Source organism: Ambystoma mexicanum, chromosome 5p (genome assembly GCF_040938575.1).
Source record: "Ambystoma mexicanum isolate Mex_15411 chromosome 5p, UKY_AmexF1_1, whole genome shotgun sequence".
Lineage (NCBI taxonomy): Eukaryota > Metazoa > Chordata > Amphibia > Caudata > Ambystomatidae > Ambystoma > Ambystoma mexicanum.
Window position 1 is genome coordinate 299,142,891 of NC_090930.1, and position 21,409 is coordinate 299,164,299.

Genomic DNA, 21,409 nt, shown 5'->3' on the forward strand with positions numbered 1-21,409 from the left:
AGCAGTCCACCAATGCAGTTTGGAGATCATGATAATTCGTACTAAGTCCAAAATACAAATACTGAATTTACAAGACCCTAAAGTGGGAATCGCAGTGTTCCTTTGCTTATGTGAAGTTTTTCTTTTCTCTTGAATTGAAATGTCCTTCGGGTTGACTCTTAATTCATCCTAATTGTGTCGATTTGTGGGGGGGGTCCCATCACTTGTTAATCGCCCACAATTTAATTTGATTTTTACTTTTTATGTGGGTTCTCGCCATATCCATTTGCAGCCCTCCATCCCGACATCCTCACCTCTGTTCCACGCTCTTGATGAGTACTGTAGGAAAGACCCCAGGCACTGAAACCAGTAAAAAATGCAACCCACTTTGGAAACATGTCCAATAGACCTCTTGCAAGGAGAGCAAGGTTTGGTTCTACCCAAAAATGAGAAGCGCCAACAAAGTACTCTGCTGCCGCAGAAGGTTCTGCCACAATCTGCATGGACATCACATTATAAAGGCACAAAGCGTCACCTGTGACATCATCACATACAGTAAAAACCTGCGCGGCTGGTTGGTGAGACCCTATACATTGACTGCCTGCTCTATCTACTCCCACGTGGGTGCTTTTGCACTCGTCATTAGTCCCTAGCTGGGTAATTGGTAATTATTTGCAAACTAAACAACACATCTCTATCTATTTAACATGCACCTGGTATGAGCAGCCAGGGACCCGGGGGGGAAAGCCGAGGTCATATTAACTCTCACACTTCACTCGCCCCCAGGCAGCCCAGCACCTTTCCAAGGTCATTCACCCTTGTTCTGGGCTATAATTTCATCCCTCCCTGCACTTCACAGCACAAATCGCGTGACCTAGAAGTGAAGGCAGGAAAGGCCTGCTTTCTGATATTTTTGATCGATCGGGGGCCTAACAGGTTTATGATAATCTGGGCATCGATAGTACCTTGGAATTCAGAGGTCATAAAGCTAGGGCCTTAGGGTGCTAAAATTTAGGATTGGGAGTGGCGGGGGTAGGGGACATGTGCCCTCTTTCTCGTGGGATCTTATTGTACATAGATACTAAGTACTCCTCCCGTGGCCTTGCAGGGCACATTCGTCCCAGGGCGCGAAGGCTGGCAACTATCTAGACAATGGAGGGTTTATGGATCTCTGTAACTCTGGCCTTTCTTATCAGTGCCTGGGATACAACCTATTCCTTTGCTCATGTACGCAGCCTAAGCCTGATATGCTGACTGCCATGCTACGTTTAATCTTTGTGCTACAATATGGCTGCTAATCCTGCATCTGCACTACATCTATGAAGCATGCAATAGTGTAGTTGTGTAGAGGCCTTTAAGGGCATCCCCCAACCCCCTGGTCTCTTACATTACCCTTCAGGGTCTTTGCCTTATTCTAAAGAGCTTGGGGGTGTGGGAAGATTGTGTCCCCATCCCAACATTCCCCCTTTCATTAATTCTACATTAACAAACTCCGCAATAAGCCAATGTTTATTTGTTCCCTGGTAGCATTCCTCCTCCAACCTCTCAGGCTCTTGTTAAGGCGGTGTTGCATCCTTTGGAACCCATGCTCTGCATACATGATGCAGATTATGGCCAGATTGGACATACTCCTCAAGGGTACAAATCGTATATATATACAGCCCCCATAACCCACTAAATCCACCAAGTGTTCTGTATAAACCTCGGGGTCAGGTGGGGGTGTGGTGATAGGAGGATGCAAGCACTGCTCTGACCACCATGCATGGATTGTTTGGGTCATCCATTTGGACAGCACTATCCTTTGTACCGCGAGGTGCATTCGATACCCCAATTGACACAATCATCATGACATTGCTAGGTATTGCTTTGGCACAACATCAGAGTCCCAGTTGGCAGGTACAAAAAGAACCAACACAAACATGACGGGCACCAGGATTTTTACAATCGCCCTCATCCAGATTGGTGCCAACCAGACATCCTTTTGTATGCCAGCTTCAGTTTGCATGTGCGAGCCGAGGGCATGCAGTGCTCCTATCATTTGCATCAGGGAGCCATTCTCTGCGTCGTTTAGAGGTACAAATGTGCAGCAGGAATTGCCAATTTATTTCGGCGAACCCCTCTTTCCATCGCCGTGAACAGGTCGAGTACATATCTGTTCTGGAGGGTCATCAGTCTTCAGGCACTCATCTCGACCTCGATTGCATTGAGGCCTTGTTCAGTGTCATTTGCTAGCTGTATGACCTCCCACCACACAATTTGGTGCCAGTTGGCATTTGCGGCTGTCTGAACCCCAGGCGGCAGGAGAGATGAAAAAAAGGTTTCTTCTTTGATGAACAGTCTATATTCATTGAGTCTTAAGACTGGTAATTCGATCTTCTTTTCCTGCGCAGGTTCTGGTTCTTTTCTTTTTCAGGTAAGTTACGTAAAATGGGGGCTGTGACAGGCTTCTGATGGGGCCCACTATTGTTGTACTTGGCGTTAGGGCCAGCAAGTTCTTTGATCCCACTGTGAGGTGATCTTCAGGGATCACGAGAAGCGCTGGGTGCAGCATGGCCAGTGAGCAGTAGCCCCTCCATGATGGTGGGAGGTGCAAAAATGCCTGCTGTCCACACCCCCAGTAGTCATCATTTACTGCAACATTGACTTTTTGGAGGTCTGGATTGAATAATGTTGTATTGCATCTTTACAAAAACAGTTCCTTTGTTGTAAAAACATAATTCATAGGTCTCTTGCTTTGCACTTTTACTGGCTTTTCCACTGCTTCGATCCAGGTCAGCTTTGCGATCTGTTCATTAGAGAATGGTACACATGCTTTATTTACTCGGGTCATCACATTGTCCCTGAATCACATCAGTCCTCCTTCCTGTGCAACTCATTGAGGTTTCTAGCCACTTGCTTGCAACATGTTTCACTCCTGACAATTTTAGGTATGGTCTCTGCAGACACTGGATGCTTTTAGGATTTTGAGTGCATTGCAGCTGGTCAGAGTCCATAACTTCAAGTCGCACACTTCGCCCATGGAAAGTGCCTTGCTGCCTACACAGTGTCAGATGAACTAGGCATTGAGCCTCTAAAATTGGTCATTCTTGTGATATTAATACCTTGGGTGCCCCCAATGCCTCCATTCACCCTTCTTTTCCCTACCAAGCTCATATCTGCGTACCATCTATTTGAGAGTTCTGGATGGTGTACTACTTCTATTGTATCTACACCAAGTCCACGGTATTCATCATACTTGGACCTTTTAAGTTGCCGCTTTCTATGCGCTAAGGCTTTGTTCGATACATTATGAAAAGCACTAATAATACTATTCATGGTACTATTTACAGTATTGTTACTTTGGACCTGGTGATTGACATGGGGAGGCGTGGCCACCGTGTTGTGTGTTGAAAACTATTGTGACACATTTAGGTCTGCACTCTTGGTAATATCCGAATGGTTAAACGACCATTTCTAGTAACGTTTGTTTCCATTGTTTTACTCCACCCCACCCCAACTTTTATATTCCCACCCCAACTTTTATATTCCCACCCCATACAAACGTACATCCCCAATAGATACCTAATCTGAACCTAAATATGGTAGATAATCCAGCAATGTAATGCATAGCGCACACATATGAGTAAGGGAACCATGACACAGTAACATACAAATTACTCTTCCTCTTGTAAACAGAATTGCTAGAGCCAGTTGAGTCAATCGTAGAAATCACCTGAAAAGGAATGTTATTAAGAAGAAGAGGGGAAGAAAAATAAAACAGGGAAATGGAGAGGGAGAGAGCGAGAGAACATGTGAGGGCGGGAATGATAATGGGAAAGAGTATGGGGGACTGCAATAGTGTATTCCCTGTGCACAGGTAATGTGTAGCAGTGTTGTGTGGGGATTATTTGGGTGGGATACTGGGCACTATTCTTTTATTGTTTCAGAAGGAGTATATGGACCATGGTGGAAGATGGGATTAGGGTGCTGTGGAGGTGGGCACTTTAATTGCTTGGCTTATTCTCAGGCTGCTTTGGGGACAGCGGAGAGGTGTAACCGGTAATGCAGTTCCTTCATTTTCACTGCAAGGGGAGTGACGTATACCACTTGGAAAAGACCGTAATATCTGGGTTCTGACCGCCGACAAACAAAGTTTTTAATATAAATCCAGTCGCCGGGGAACAACTGCAGAGGGGATGATGTTGCTGGCGTGTCTGTTGCGGCGCCGTTTCCTTCCTCTATCCGGGGGTGCGCTATCTGTTGGGAAACACATTTTATGGCCTTTGTTAGGGAGGCCAAATAGCTGCAAAATTCGAAAACGGTGTATGCATGTGGCGCCCGGTTACCACCTTGTGGGGGTGATAAATGGTGGACTTTGCAGGGCTTTGTGCGCAAACTGAATAATGCAAGTGGTAAACAGGGCACCCAGTTTTTCTTTAATGTGGTGCACAGTTTTGACAGCTTGCTTTTCAATCGGCCTTTTATGTGTTCTACGATGCCGTTGGCATATGAGTGGGAAATAGTGCACATCTGATGCTTGATGCTCAGTAATGCCCGAAACCTCTTTGAAAAGTTCATTGAAGAAATGCGTGCTGTTATGACCTCAATGCATCACACATGCCCCATTGAGGAAATTATATTTGTAACTGGTTATTTATATCCCGCTTAATTCCCAGAGGTTTCTAAGGATGGACCTGGTGATCAAACCTGTGTTGCTCCACATCGTCTTGATTCCAAGGCGAGGGCGGTGCCGCTGAGCTATCCTCCCAAGACGAAAACCTCCCGTACTAAAAATTTTGCGGCACGCTTAGCGTCTGGATGTGCACAAAGTCCCACCTCCACCCATCGTGAGAACAGACACACAACCACAATGAAGTTGCGAGATCGACTGCACCATTCACCCATGTCTGCATAATCAATATATAGTTCATGGAGTGGCTCAACAGGGCCGGGCAAGTTGCCTCTGATAGCTCTCACTGTAAGCACTGTATTGTAACTCTGACATATAGTGCAACGTATGGCTATGTTAGTCAAGTTCTCCTCTAAGTTGGGGACAAACCAATCCTCCTGTATATTGACTTCCCAGATATCTCTTGCCCCCACAAGAGATTGGTCATGTAGTGTTTACACCCACTTTTCACCCAAAGTTCTTTCTCTTTTTGTGGTGCTCGACCCTGTAACTCAATCAACTGTGCAATTGGTAAGGCAATGTATGGTTTCAACTGTTCAATGTTGGGTGCTAACACAGAATATTCTGAAACCTGCGGTACTGGAAGCTAAGCTATGCTAACGTTTTGGCCGCCGCATCTGCAGCAGCGTTACAGAGTGAGACCCTGTCTGTGTTAGTGTGGGCGGTGCATTTTACTACTGCCACTACAGATGGTTGGGACAGTGCATGAATGAGCTTGTCCAATAATGCAGCATGCTGAACTGGAGATCCGTCGGCTCTCCAGAATCCCCTCATCTTCCACTGTGTTAGGCCTGTATGCACTGTGTTGGTGACATATGCTGAATCAAAATAAATGGTCATGTGGCACCCCGGGATGCTTGTAGTGCTACAATAAGCGCTATGAGCTTGGCAGCTTGAGCCGAAAAATGCATTGGTGATAACTTCTACACTAGCGTTTCGTATTCTCCATCCACTAGACGGACCACTGCTGCACCAGTGTGCCGTAAGCCTGTGTCCTGGTCTATTGTTGCTGACCTGTCAACAAAGAGGTCCTGCCCTGCCCACCCTTGAGTGGTTTGTCATGTCCTTTGGGGTGTCCTCTTTTTCTCCCTCAAAAGTCAGTCATGGTTGGCTAGGTCCTTGATAAAACACATTTCTGTTAAAAAGGTGGTTGGGTTAACAGTTTTGCATCGTACAATGTGAATGTTTTGGCTTGACAAAATAATCTCGTATGCAGATGCTCGCTGTGTGGTCAGTGTGGATTTAGAGTGTTCTAAAATGGCAAAAGCTGCATGCCCGACATACGTTAACAGAGCATCCCATAAAGATAGTTGAACTCTTCTCAATGGCAAATGCTGCAGCAGCAAGTTCTTGTTCACATGCAAATTGGCCCTGCATTGGCGAGTCTAGCATACTACTGTAATAGGTCAATGGCTAGGGGCCCATAAAGCTTTTCTGTGTCAGTACCACAGTCATCAGTTGCCTGTTGGAGTGGGAGTATAAATAGAACTCTTGTGTGTAGTCTGGGGTTGCTAGCACTGGTGCTGTCGATATGACCTCCTTTAGGTCATTGACATTTTGTGAGCATGTCCTCCATCCACACTATTTTGCTGTCTCCCTTTTGTGCTTCCTTGAGGGCCTGTTAAAGAGGCCTGGTGTATGCTGCATAGTCATGTATCCATGCCCTGCCATCATTTCAGAGTCCCAAGAATGTTTGCATTTCCTTCACTGTTTTGGGCTTTGGGGTGGTGTGCACAGAGGTGGCACAACCAGGGACGATTCTTTTGCCATTCACAGAAGTAACCCAAGTAAAGTACCTCCTGGAGGCAGTACTGTAATTTGGCCTTATCAACCTTGTACCCCTTGCAGGCCAAAAACTGTAGGAGTTTTATGGAGCCTTTTCTCATTTGGTGCTTGCTGATACTGCACACTAGTAAATCATCAACCTACTGAATGTCGGTATTAGGCACCTGAATATTGTGCAAGTTGGCGTTTAATATCCTTTTAAAATGCTGGTAGACTGACAGTACCCTTGAGGTAGTCTTGTATGCTCGAAGTGCATCCTCCATGCGTAAACGCTGTGAGATATTGTGAATCGGGGTGCAAAGGAACAGAAAAGAAGGAATTTTTGCAATCAACCACAGTAAAGTGGGTTGCCTCTTTAGGGATGCTGCAAAGGATTGTAGCACTGTTCAGGACCACTGAAATTTCTGCCTGTACAATGTCATTAAGAGGGTGCAAATCCTGAATCATTCTCCAGCTCCCCCCTTTCCCCTTTTTTATCAGATATATAGCCATGTTGCATGGGGAGGTAGATGGCACAATTATCCCCTGATTTAGTAGGGCCATGATAGTGTCCCGTATCCCACCACCGCTTCCCTTGATAAAGGATACTGCCTTACTCGAGGCAACAGAGCACCTGGCATGAGTGTTATTCGAACTGGGGACACTCTTTGCAAGAGCCCAACATCGTGGGCATGTGTTGTCCAGAGCCTTTCAGGGACCTGATCCAAGTCTGTCTTAATGAAAGGGGGCAGGGATAGGAGCCTTGCACTTTTTTTTTGATAATGCACCATAATGTCACAAGGAATAGAAATTGCTAGTACAATCTCGCCATCATCTGGACTATCTTCAAACAAGTCTGCATCAGTCACTTCCCTGAGAGTCATTGTAGGGTCAATACACAACACTGTGTGCCATTCGCACCCCTCTGAGTCGGTCCCAATCACAACAATCCCATTTAGGTGACACTAACAGACCCTGCAGATCTAGGGACAATATTGTTCCTGCCACTAATTCAGGGGTTACTACAGTTCGGAAAATGAATGGAAGTCGGATGGCACTTGCCAACAAGCCTTGCCAATTTGGGGCACTGCCTCGAGAAGCACTGGTATGCCATACAAAACCGGATTAGGGTCCACAGGGATACTGCAAACCACTGCCTCTCCTCCCCTAGCATGTATTATGACCCATTACTGTTACGGCACAGATGCCCGGGGTGGCACACACTACTCCTTGGTCTGTGAAGGAGATCGTCAAATTCAACAGGTCTCGACGAAACAAATTCATCAGGGAACTCCCAGAATACAACAGAGGTGCACGCACCATTTCTTCCCTATTTTGATATCAAGTTCTTTTGTGTAGGACGAAAGCCCCAGAGAATCCCTACAGGTGAATTGTTTCACTTGATGGGAGGTTTCCCTCACTGATGCATGATTTAGTGGCACCTGTGTCAACCATAAAGATGAATTGCTTGTTACCCATCCCAGCGCCCACTAAGGTTTCCCCATCAAGGTGGACTGTGATGGACAGGACGGGGCGCGCAAGAGTTCTCTGTGGGCTGTACTAGTCAGGGTATGAGTTGGTGCCAGGGAACGTGAAAGGGTTGATCCCCACCACGCTCACTCCTCGGGAGGGTACGACAGTGCCATTTGGCACTGTGTCAGTCATTGGCATGTTACTCCTGTACATAGTGTTCTGTTGCAGCATCAATGGTTGTCACTTGCGGATGTGGGGGCCCTGTGGGCTGAGGTGGTAATTGAGTGTAGGCCTGGTGTATCTCATAGGGTATGGAGGTTGGCCCCAGGAGTTGTACCTGTGGTTGGGGTTGGGGCTGGGGCAGTGGGCAATAGTTGATATATGGGTTGCATCCCGCCCTCTGCCTTCCCCATTTCCCACAACTCCAGCATTGCAAGGGTTCCATACCTGCTCCCTGAGGTCCCATTTCCCCAAATCCCCTTCATCCCCCTATATCCCCCTCTGAACCCATCCCTCCCATGCTGCTGACCTCCTTGCTGCCACTCTGGGTAGGGGGACAGAGGTCCACCTCCACTGTCCTTGTCGTCCTGGCAAAAACACTGCTATTCTCCCATCTGGAGGTGCAGAGATCTGCTCTGTCACCTCTATTTGCGCATTTGGTGATCCTGCCCCTTCAAATGCTATTTTTGCCAGTTTTTACTGTACCAGTTCTGCTTCCTCTGCCTTCAGCCAGTTCCCTTTTCTCGCTCCTTTACTCTCTTACAATGGTGCGTTATTATCGCTTGAATCTCAAACCACCCTTCCGCTTCAATGTCCGCTATTTTATCTTGCACCTTCTTAACTTCCTTGAGTAAACACCTTTTAGTAACGAAATAAAAAGGAGGAACTGACCGATCCAACTGGTCCCCCGTCTCTGCACGCCACATCTCCTGAAACTTAATATAATGTACTACACAGGGTCCTCATCGTCCCCCATGGTATACTGCATGATAGACTGCAGGTCTAGCGTGTGTCGGGTTGCGTCCTACACCTGCACTCTGATATTGTCAAAGGGCATGCCATTGTGTGCGTCATCGTCTAGCTTTACCCCGGGATACCCTGCCTTAACCCACACATCTCCTGCTTGGTCCACCACTATTGGGACAAGCAAACTTTTCATATCCCCACAGCTAAGGGAATCCATGCGGTCTGTTTCAAATTCAAATATCCATTTGCCAGCCCCGGAAGTAAAGAGCAGCTTGATAAGATTATTCTTATCCTTTTGTGCCCAGGGCACATAGTGTGTTTTGACTAGGCCTTCATGCAGCAACGGCATCTGGGTACTCCTCCCTTCTTTACGTCCAACACTTCCCTTTTTCCTTGCTACTGCCAAATGACCAAACCTATTTCTTAACTGTTCCCCACAAACCTTCCAACCCCTGCGTTATTTCCTGCCTCTGCTCCGAATACCCCTCACCGTCCTCCATCTCATGCACAGTATCCCATTCTTCTCTCCTAAGCACTCAGTCTGCATCCCTGTCTGACCTCACTGTTCGATATCCTGTACTTCCCGCTTGCCCGTCACCACCTACCTCCTTCTCAATATGCACATCCTTTATGGCTGTACTATCCAACCTAAACAGGTCTCCTGCTCTCCATTCATCCAACTCACTCCACTTCTTCCTTCCTCCCTCCTGAGTCGCTCTCAGTCGAGCCAATTCTACCTGCGCAGCCTCCAATGCTTCCTCGATTCCCTCTGAACCTTACTATCCTGGGGCAGGATAGCACTCGGTGTCGATATGTTGGTGCGTGGGGCTGTCGGCGCAGTGTGCTCGTATGTCGAGTTTGTATACCCTGTTGCTTGGTTAATGGTGATTGGGTAAACTCTGTGTGCGGGGCCCAGAGTCCAACCCCCATTAGGGTACCCCACATCCTCTTTCATCTTCTGTATCTCTCTTTTCTCTTATGAAGTTGTTTACCTTTATACTTAGCGGCTAAAAAAACATGCTCATGTGGTCTAGTATCCCTCTGTTATGGGTGCCTTGCTCTAGACAGGAACAGGGCATCCTCCCCGCTTGTGTGTCTACCACCCACTGTTTATGATACTTCTCCATCTTGTCCCTTTACATTGGTAATGCATTATACATGTACTCTAATGGCGCCCCCCCTCCCATCTTTGCAATTTGCATGCTTAAAACACAAACATTTAAGAATATGCGTTGCACACACTTTTATCACAAGTCACTATCAGTCCACCGCCCCACCTCCCCGTCTCTCCATAATACACTTCCACCTCCCCCCTCTTTCCACACGCACACATACCCTGTCACACTGCACACTCTGAAAACTAATTATCAACATCGGCTCATCTCTGGCCTCCACCTATCGTGCAAAAATCATAATACACTAGAACTACAAGATAAAATAAGCTAAAACAACAACCACTACTTTGACTGAGCCCTCTAATTATATGGACCTCTTACTTTTGTGTCTCCTTATTACAAAACAAATGGCGCCATCATTGTGTCTCCTTATTACAAAACAAATGGCGCCATCATTTTCCCGCACTCAGAAAGGCTCCCTGCACTCCTGTTTTTCCTCTGTAAAATCCAGTTAAATTACCCAATAATATCTAAATCTCACCACATGGCCTTACCACACTCCTTCCCTCACGCACACCACACCTCCCCACACACCAAATTCCTTGTTATCCATCGCAAGAGGAGTAATCACGTCTGCGTGTTCACCCAAGCTCCTCCGTCACGGGGTCCCAATAACGGCTGCACTCTCCCAGGAGCCGTGCCCCGCTCTAGAGAGCAGACAGCAATTCTGTAAAAACAGCTCCTGCATAACTGTGGTTTGCGTGCTTGGGACTGTGCAGCCCCTTCAGAGAAGCAGCCTGGAAGTCTCCCGCTTCGAAGGGGTCGCAGTGATCATGTCAGGGTCACCAAATGTAGGAAAGCTCCCAGACGCTCACACCAGAAAACATACAACCCACTCAGGGGAAAAAGGCCTAATACACCTCTTGCAAGGATAACGAGGTTTATTTCCACACAAAAATGAGAAGTGCCAACAAAGAACTCTGCTGCTGTGGAGCGTTCTGCCAAAATCTGCATGGACAGCACATTATGAAGGCACAAAGTGTCATCAAGAGTAAAAACCTGCACGGCTGGTTGGTGAGAGCCTACACATGGACAGCCTGCTCCATACGGGATGCCAGGCCATTGGGCCCTGCCCCGTACATCCATCTTCTCCCACGTGGGTGCTGGTGCACTCGTCATTAGTCCCTAGCTGGGTAATTGGTAATTATTTGCAAACTAAACAACACATCTCTATCTATGTAACAGTGCACCTGGTATGAGCAGACAAGGGGATGGGGGGGAAAGCCGAGGTCATATTAACTCACCCACTTCACTCGTTTCGAGGCCGGCTGGCACTTCAAGGGCTTCCACCCTTGTTCTGGGCTGTACATTTCATCCCTCCCTGCACCTTGCAGTACAAATGGTGTGACCTAGAATTGAAGGCTGGAAAGGCCTGCTTGCTGATCTTTTTGTTCAATCAGACCCCTAACAGGAATTCAGAGGTGCTAATGCTAGGGCCTTGGGGTACTATAATTTAGGATTTGGAGTGGTGGGAGTCAGAGGCCCGTGCCCTCCTTCTTGTGGGATTGTATCGTACAAAGATACTCAACCCTCCTCCCATGGCCTTATTCTTCCCAGGCTGCAAAGGCTGGCAACGTTTTAGCCAATGGAGGGTTTGTGGATATTTGTAACTCTGGCCTTTCTCATGTGTCCGGGATACAACCTATTACTTTGCACATTTTCGCAGCCTAGGCCTGAGATGCTGACTGCCACGCTGCATTTAATCGTTGTGCTACAATATGACTGTTGATATCTAAGATGGCTGCTATTCCCCCATGTGCACTACATCTGCGAAGCATGCGATAATGTAGCCGTGTAGAGGCCTTTAAGGGCAAGCTCCGGTGGCTTACATTACCCTTCAGTGTTTTCCTTATTCTAAAGTGCTTTGGGGTGTGAGAAGATTGTGTCCCCTTCCCAAAATTAGCTCCCAATTACGAATGTACACTTACTGATTTATTACTGCGAAATTGCGATTATTACCTTAATTATTGAGCAAATGCCTTTTTTTATCATAACTATGTGTTTAAAAAAGTTATACTGTTATTTGAATTTGCATAATTATTTTAGAAATACAATTAGTCTCATCGTTCTTATTAAATATTGCTTATTGAGTTTCTTTATTACAATGATTTCTACTTTGAACCATGCTACCATCAACCTGTTAATTTGAGCTGCTGTCTAATGACAAAACAGGGTATTTTTTTGTAGAAATGAAATGTAGGCTTTCACACCTGAAGATTTCTGTAAAGTCACTAATTGGTTATTCTTATTTTTTATTACTAATTTTGCAGCCGATACCACTGAACTCCGGAGCCAAAGAACAATAGTTACACCAAGAATGTCACAGAAGCATTTCCTGTGGTGTTTGGCAATAGTCAGTAGATTGTTTTTCTCATACTTTCAAACAAAAGAAGGGTATTGGGACCCATAGCTCATGCTGTCAGGAAAAACCCCATTAGGTAACGGGAAGAGTTGGAAGATTTCCTAAAAGATATCTGTATAGAAAGTATTATTAGGGGCATAGAAACATTTGAATGTGTGGTACCAATTGCTATATCTATGGAACCAGTGTGACAAAGCCACTGTACCAACATACCTTCCAGTCCCCGCTCCGCCAGAGAGTGGACTGACAGGACCAGTCTTGAACGATTCCCAACACCCCCCCACCCAGAGTCAGCAAATAATAAACTACAATGTTCCAAAGAAACCTGGTATTCAGGACTAATCTCCCAAGATGCCTCAGGTTTAGAGATCCAAAACAGGAGCGGATTCTGGAGTGTCTTTCAGGAATTCGGGAAAAGATCCGCTATGGGGAACCACTAGCACATAAAGGAAAGACCCCTTAGTCAACAGTTCCAGATGCTTGTAAGGAAAAACCTAACATATGCCACTCCTCCCCAGAAACAGTGTGTGTAAAGGAGAAATAATTTCTCCCTCACCTGCAGCTTTCAACAAGATAAATTATTCCTTACCCCTCCACAAAAGGAAAAACGATTTTTGCACAGGTGCGAACTTTATAGAAGTTTGCCTGTCAATTGTGACTGCTTTTTTTCACATCAGAAACCCACAGAACAAACATCTGTGCCCAGGGTCAGCCAGGGGATGAGGAGGAGTAGAGTAGCTAACAAACACCAGCTCCAGCACTTGGAAGCCAACCTAAAGAAATTCAAGATGGCGGAAAACCTTTTGAAGATTTCCTTCCCCTGTATTGGAATGACGAGGCAATTAACTCAAAAGTTTGCCTCAGTCAATGGGAGACTGGTGACCGCTTTATAACAGAGGTTAAGAAAGACAGACTGTGTTTTGGAGCTGCAGTGAGGCGTTTGCTGAGGAATTCAGAGAGCACTAGAGCAGAAGATAGCTACTTGAGCCCAGAAGAGGGGTGTCCTCCAGTTAGGGGGAGAGGAGTCCTCTGAAAGTTAGAAGGCTTTCCAGTGAAACGAAAGTGCCCGCTGAACCCCAAAAGTGTGCTCTGCTCCAGAGAGAGGATAGCCCTGAACCCCTAAACAGAGGTGTGTGCCAATGAGGGGTAGAAGAGCCCCTCTGAACTGTAAAAGTGGAGACTGCTCTAGAGACGTGGAGAAGAGTATCCCCATGAACCACAGAAGAGGGATATGTTCCTATCAGGAAGAGGTGACCCCGCTTGGGCTGCAGAAGAGGGGCAGCAGCAGTGAGAAGAGAGCCCCTTGAGACCAGAGGAAAGAGACCCTGGACTCAAGATGGAGGGGGGGGGGAGTAGGGCGAGAGTGACTTTGGCCCCAGAAGAGGGTATGTGTAGCAGAAGAGGAGGGACCTGTGAACCCAGAAGAGGCATTTGCTACAGTGAAGAGTGACCAGGGCACTATATCCCTCTGAGTGAGGAGGACACTAGATCCCTAGATGCTATATCCTTGGGTTCAGGAACAGGGCACTGCATCCCTGGGAGTGTGAGCAGGGCCCTATATCCCTGTCGGTCTATTGAGCAGGGCACCATATCTATAGGTGCGGGCTAGTGGTCAGGGCACCATGTCGCCGAGTAAAAGATGGAGAGAAGGAGACAACCAGTGAAGGGAAGGACTTTTGGGACACTTGACAAAGGGAGGAAGTCCACATGCCAGAGAGGCCTTGTGATGCCCATAAGAATTGATCAATACTGAATGCTGTAGCAACCCAAACAGGAGACCTTTTTCCGTCTAGATCTTCATGAATGAATTTTTGTTTGTTGTTTTTGGGATATAATCTTGAGTTCAAGGATTGTGGCTCCCAAGAATCATTGTTACAGCCATCCTGAACCAATTTCCATGGAATAGTCTTAAGTTTTACTTTTGTTGAATAAAACCCATTAAACTATTCTGGTGCTATTGGAGGGGAGGTATTTGGAGACCGTGTCTGGGGAGGGAGAACACATTATTCTATGTACTATTGGGATTAAAGTGCCTCCCAATTTAATATTACAAGCACATCATTGTTGTCCATGTGCTCAACAAACTCCCTGATTACTTGAATTACCTCTGTGACCTTTGATTGGGGTTATTTTACCCCAATACAATACTATGTCAGGCCAGTTAAATACCTGTCCGTTTAACAGATTACCGCCTCAAGAAAATAATTAAGATGGGAGATTGGTATTTCGTCTGATTTTCAGTCCCTGTTGAGGTACTTGATTCATTAAGGCCTCAGCTTCTCTGAAAGCTGTTGGAGGGCTGGCATTGGTTCTGGTCCTCTAGGCTGCTAAGGTTGATAATGTCCGTTTGTGTAAAATCCTCCATCCCAGTGGCAGAAGTGTACTGAAATAAGTAGTGGAACTGTGGTCTCTGCAGGGGAGAGGATATGCTGAAGCCTAGTGCAACATGTGACAAGGTGTTGCAGCCAGGGCATTGCAATAGTTCAAGTGACTAGTAACTAGGGCTCCTATTACAACCTTACACTTGCACAGGGACATGAATGAACACATCCTCTGTATAGAATGGTGAATATGGTCATCAAAAGTAGAGCAATTGGAAACAGAAAAAAAGAAAGTCAGTGGAACACTGCTCCTGACTGTTCCCACTCACTTGGATCACTGCTCCATCCTGTCCTTATCCTGTAAGGGATCCAGGTTTCCTTGTACTTTGCAACCAACTCTGAAGTGAGCCAAGAGTGTTCTGTAACATTCCTGCTCTTTTACCTGGCCATTACTGTACTTCAATTATTTAATTAGAAAACCATCAGTCTCCTTTCGGGACACAGTACAAAGCATTTTAGAAGAGAGAACACACCAGTCGCTGTGCTATTGGCAGGGATTTGCAGAGCAGATAATGCAGATCAGTGAAGACTTTGTGTAGCTTTGACGCTGATCCTAAGTGGAGAAAGCAAGGTTAAAGAGGTCACTGTTGGACACTTCAGTCCCAACAGCCACGCTGGAAGGGGTATGTCAATTAATGGAATATTGATTCCGAAAAGAAAGAATTGATCTCATGAAAAGCACTACTATCTTTGAGAGATTTTGATCGATTTACTTTCTCGCCTTGCCTGTTCATTATGAGGTTTACCTCACTTTTCCAGACACACAAAATAATATGAAATGGCACCCAGGAGTGTCTTGACTTGTATAGTGCCATGACGGAATGCCAGACATAAATGTTCGGAATGATGTGGAATGTATACCACGACTGTTGCTAATATCTTTGAAAGACATTGCAGATTCGGTATTCGCTTTTTGAAATAGTTTGATACATGTAACTTTTAACTTGATTTTGATATTCTATCCAGACTTCACATAGCTGACTTATCTGTTTGAATATAACCATGAATAAACCCCTAGTTGCACAATATATACAAGAATATAAAATGCTATTTTTCACCATTTGTTACATTTTGATGATCACAATGGTTCAGACTAACCAATCCTCATTGAAACAATAACTTACCTTTTCCACATTTTTCTCTTTTCATGTACACTTTGTTGTTTGCTTTTCATGAAGAATTCAACACTCTTTTACTTCAATAACAGTATTTGTTAATTAAGCACATTTCTCTAGTGTAACTCATTTTTACCATTTTGAAACGTTCAAGTTATGCTTGTCAATTTCTGAACGTGATTGACTGCATAATGTTTAGGTTTGCTTAGAGACAGCTTTCACTCTCTGCCACAGCTCTAGCAGTAATATGGAAATGAGCAATTTTGTGAATCTGCTGCTCCCTGATGGAGGAAGAGTACGTCATGACGAAAGCTCTGTTCCAGTATTAGGCAATTTATAGAAGCTAGTGCAGTTGTATAAACCGGGGACAGTTGCTGAATATGAGATTTAAGTGCTGCTTTTGTGCACATGCTACTTGCTACGTGCATTTCTTTCCAGTTTGTGTTGCATACATTGTGTTTGAATAATGGTATAATAAGGCTCCTAAACCATAGCAACCAGCTGTTTTGTGATGCCATGTGTGTATTTCATTGGAACGGTACATCTTGAGTAAAGCAGTATTTTTATAGCAACATCTTGGAATGGTATTGTGTACTTGTATGTGTCAACTCCATGATGTTTCGATTCAGAGTGCGTCCTCATTGTGTATGACAACTCTGAACTGTGACCGATCGCAATTCATTTTTAGTGAATGCACCTCTTCATTGCATGATCAGGGCATTTTTGCATATTTTTGTTTACAGATTTGTGTTTTTGCACTTTGTGTAGTTGTTAAAAGAGCTCTTTGTAACAATCCTGCCCGGCCAATGTCTCTTGCACTGCCTGAAGGAAAACCTTTATCAAAATTAGTGACACCGACTTGAAACGCTTGCTCTAACATTTTCTTCTTGTGGCCACTGAATTTGGGTGCCCTTAAATCTGTCGTGCTATATGCAGGACATCCTCCTCACCACTCAGTGTAGTGTTCCCAATGCTGGTGCACCACCTCTGTGTATTTAAGAACCTTTGCGTCCCTTTCCCTGCTCGGCCCAAGCAGAATGGATGAGTGCAAGGCTGAGACTGATGCAATGAGGAGTGAAAATCAGTTAAATCAGTTGAATGCTGTACTGTGGGCGGGGCTAAGACAAATGGATGCAGAGATGCAGAGATCATAGCAACCCATGCTTGCAATTGAGTCTCTTTGTAACAAACATTGAAATCTGTTGAACTTGGCTAAACAAGCTTGAACTTTGTTTGGCCTTCTTCTTAGTGCACCGATCTTTGTTCAGGTATTTTATGCATTCCTTTTTATTTTGCAATTTTCTATCTCATAACTCTGTAAATTGAATGTCCATCTTTGCCCAGCACATTGCATTGTTTTTCTCTGACTATTGTAAAACTGACCCTTATGTTTATCCCTCTTGCCAACAAAAACACCAACCACTAGAAATGGGTATTAGCGTGGCTTTTGTAATGTAAAAGTCTACCCATGCCAGACTAAAGGCTATTTAACGTCTACATTTACAAAGCCAATCTTACCTGCTTTGCCATTGCTCATTTAAATACCAATTAATGGCTGAACAAATGCGCCTGCATGTGTTTGGTGGTTCAAGTACTATTTGTCAATTTATAATAGTGATTATGTATGTGGTTTTTTAATGCCAATCAGGGGCTGATCATCATTGTGTTTGTTTTTCAGTCTTTTGATCCGGATATGACGAGTTACTTTGAAGGGCAGACCCTGGCAGATCATAAAGGGAACAGCAGAGCAGTGAGCACGGAAGCTTTAATGACAGTGTTCCACCCACAAGACTCAGAAAATCTTGAACCCAAAATGGTAAGAAAATGCACCGTTGATTTGTAGAGCCTTTGTAGACTCTTTAACAGCATGTGCATTAGATGATAAACCCTACCACTGAGAAATTGTACACTTCCTTATTTAAATATTTCATACCAGTGTTCAACTATGTTCTTAAGTATTTCAACAGGCAACCCCCCGTTCGGCTCTATTTAAAAGATAGATGGTATCTGAAAACCATGTTTTTTTTTTTACTCTTGGAAACGCTGTAATACATTATTTTGTAGTGAAATATTCCTATATTTGAGAGAACGGCAGAATGCGGTTGCAGTGAGTTGCGGACTGAGTGTCAGTCTGTGCGTCCATTGGAATTCGTCCTTAGTCAGGCATTGTTGAAAGTCACGTTTTGAGAGTTTTTCCGAAATGCAGAATTGTGGGGTGATTCCAAGCCTATAAAGTAGGACTTGCAAAATGTACTAGCTCACTAGCATTAGCTAGTAGTTATTATGCAGAGTCAGTAACATTTGCATGATACCCTTGCTGACAAGTATGGGGATGTTAGAAACCTGTTTTTTATTTACTGCAAACTCACTTTGTTTGCATTAAATGGCAAATACATGTTTCACTGTGCATGCTTTATAGCACTGCAGCAAATATGAAGTGTGCTTATGGTGACATGCACCATTTTACAAAAAGCATAGGTAAATATTTTGTCACCAGCCACCTTGGGACAAGTGCATTTCTCTTAGGTCGAGTATGTAAAATGAGGAGCTCGCCCTGAAGGTCTAGTCGATTTCTAAGAATTTGCAAGGCCTGCTATAAATGGATCGTGTTCAACAGGGTTGGCTGTGTGACAAGAGAAGGTATTCACTCGATCAAACCTATCCTACTAAAGTCTAATTATTAGTTTGTAAAGTGTTTTCTACAATGCATTTAAATTGTGCAACAAATTTGGAACAAAAAAAGACTGGTGTTTTCACTCAGTTAGCAAGGGAAAGGTGCCCCTGAGAAGGGTTTCAACAATCTTGTTTTTCTGTTGAGTCGCTTTCCCTTCTTGTACCCTTTGGAGCAAACCAAACCGCAGTAGCACAACAATCCAAAAGAAAGGAATGGTCTATAAAAATATTAATACTTTAAACTCAACAATATGCAGTAAAATCTGTATTGGTAAACAATAACAAAAACCAACCATGGCAAAGGAATACCGAGAAATGCTGAATGTAATCATGCAAATTCAGTAGATACTTAGAGAGTAAAAGGCAATAAATCACTTCAATGACGGTAAAAAGAATATGCCTTGGGGGAAAAGGATGCAAAAGGTGGCTTACCCAGGCTAGAGCACGCCAACAACAATGGACTAGGAGAGTGTGTTGAGTCCGAGGACATTGTCCCGGTTGTTCAAAGACACCTCGATATCCCCTGTCCCTAAACCTAGGAAACAGTTAGAAGTTTCCCCATACCATCTAAAGACAGTACCAACATACCAAATGGGTGCATGTATATGTGTAGTCCCTCCCCTATAAGGTGGAACCCCATTCCACTGAAATGTGTAAGAGTCGCCCTGAGGAGAAAAGACTAAGAAACCCAACCCAGCAGCATAGTCCTCTTTCTATGTCCTACAAGCAACTAAGCCGGAAAATAAAAGGACTATCTCGGGATGTGGAGATGAATGAGGACTAGAGAGGGAAGTAGAGGTGGTGAAGAGAGTTGTTGTGGGAAATATGAGAACTGCAGCAAACAACGGGAGGCACTACCTGCTCACAGACAGAGAAGTCTGTGTTGGACTGCGCACGGCGCACTCAGAAAGACAGTCTGCCGTGCCAAATTTCAACACTGCGAGATTGGATGAGCCGAGACACCGGGACCCAACAGGGGTCCGGCAGCCGATCAAAGGCGGTATATTCCATGAAAGAGAGAGGCCATTCAAAAGAATAGTTGAAAAGTACCAAGGGACTGCTGATTCTCCTCGACAAAGGGAGGATGGAAAGTTCTTGCACTGGGGTCGACAATGCTGGGCAGAGAGAAACAGACAAGTTTAGCATGGTTCCAAGCAACCTTGGGGTTCCCTTCCCCAAGTTCAAAACAGTTCAAAACTATGTTGAGATTTCCTTCCCCCCAAGTGCAACACAGTTCACAGTTAAATCAACTTTGTCCGTTTTCTGTATGAATGATAATCTTTCAGGCTCTTCAACCATTCACTTGGCTTTCCTTCTCTTTTCGTCACTTTCAGACTGATGAGGCAAAATAACTTCAATCTCCTTATTTTCTTTGGTTCACTCCAAGTAAGGGGCTACTTGGTCTAGGCGCAGTTGTCAGATCACACGGTCCACCCATCACAGGTCACGTAACCGAAAACCCTTGGCACTGTATAATGTTCTCTTATTCTCATTGGACTACTTTGCCACCATATGGTTCTTTCAGCGCTTGTAATATTAGTCCATTTGTACTCCTGTTTCTTGATAGCAGTCTCCTGACTCTGCTAACATGTCCCTTTATACAGTTCCCTTTGTGATGTTTATTCCTTGTCACTGCCTTACTTTCACATTAACCAATAGTGCTTTTCATTTGCCTTTCACATTCTTCATCAACTTTCATGACTGGTTTTCAATTGGTTTTGCGCTTTCACATTGTTCAAAAAATGCTTTTTCCTTATTTTCATTCCGTTCGTCGATGCACATCACTTTCTGTCCACTTGTGCGATATTTTCATATATTGTGGATAACTTTACTTTAGTTATGTATTCAGTATATTTTTAAATACTTGGCATCTTTCTTGATACTCAATGTCCATCTGGTCTCCAGACCCATTCACTATGTGCATTCATTTCTTTGGCAACTTCCTTGACCCTTGTTAAGCCCCAGTATGAGTGCTCTCACCCCGTCACTCACTGCTATACAACTGCTCCTCTGGATGCTTGCGCAGTCCTCTTTTGCTTTCGGTCTCTTCCCTCTCTCACACTGGGAGCACCGGTGAGCTGTGCTCGACACTTCCAGACGTTCTTACTGTCTCCTGCAGTGTAGTGAACATTTCTGTATGTCCCAGCTCTGAGCTCTGCAGGGCTCTTGACTCTCTTGTGGATCTCTCCAGCATCAGCATCCTTCCTGCTTTCCTACAGCCGCTGGTGTCCTTTTCACCGGCTCCTCCTACCCAGCATGCTTCATGGTGCCCTGGCTTCCCAGGCGGTCTCTTGCCTTCTTGCGGGTCACTCATTAGCCTGTCAAGGCGCTGCCAGGTGCTAGTCCTTTGCCTGACTACAATTACCTCTATCACTGGAACATGCCTGACCTTTACAATGGTGTTCTACAGTTCTCTTCCTCGTCCCAGTGCCAAAGTGGTGTTCACAGGTGAAAGTTGCATTACTCTTAGCCGCCTCTTCCTTGTCCCAGTCTTAAAGAAACTTGAATGGGATACAGTTCTAGTGTGTGTGACAGCGGGGAAGAGTGGTAATAACCTATGAGAGTTGGATGTATTTTGACAAGGGAAAGGTGGATACCATGCCTCACCTAAAGGCACCTTTTCTCCACTCCCCAAGGTCCCTCCTCCCAGGTGCTCCTCCCTCTCATATCCACCACCAAAGTCGAGATCCATGATTGTTTACTCCTTTCTCATAGACCTGAATCCACCATAGGACACATGATGCATTCCTTCTCTGACTAAGCATCATGACCTTTTTGTATGAACAGACAGTAAAAGACTGACAGGCCTTTGTGGGCCATAGGCCTGGTAGGGCAGGATATCAACCTTTCTT

The 21,409-nt window shown here is 45.0% G+C and overlaps 1 protein-coding gene across 2 annotated transcripts in view; it reads left to right on the top strand.

Annotated features, from left to right (window-relative positions):
* Window positions 1-21,409, top strand: part of TBC1D8B (TBC1 domain family member 8B) — a 1,314,750-nt gene that overhangs the window by 673,498 nt on the left and 619,843 nt on the right. For both annotated transcript variants that reach the window (XM_069612733.1, XM_069612732.1), the window contains exon 8: window positions 17,563-17,700. In XM_069612733.1, the coding sequence (XP_069468834.1) occupies window positions 17,563-17,700 (138 nt within the window). The remainder of the gene's footprint in view (window positions 1-17,562; window positions 17,701-21,409) is intronic.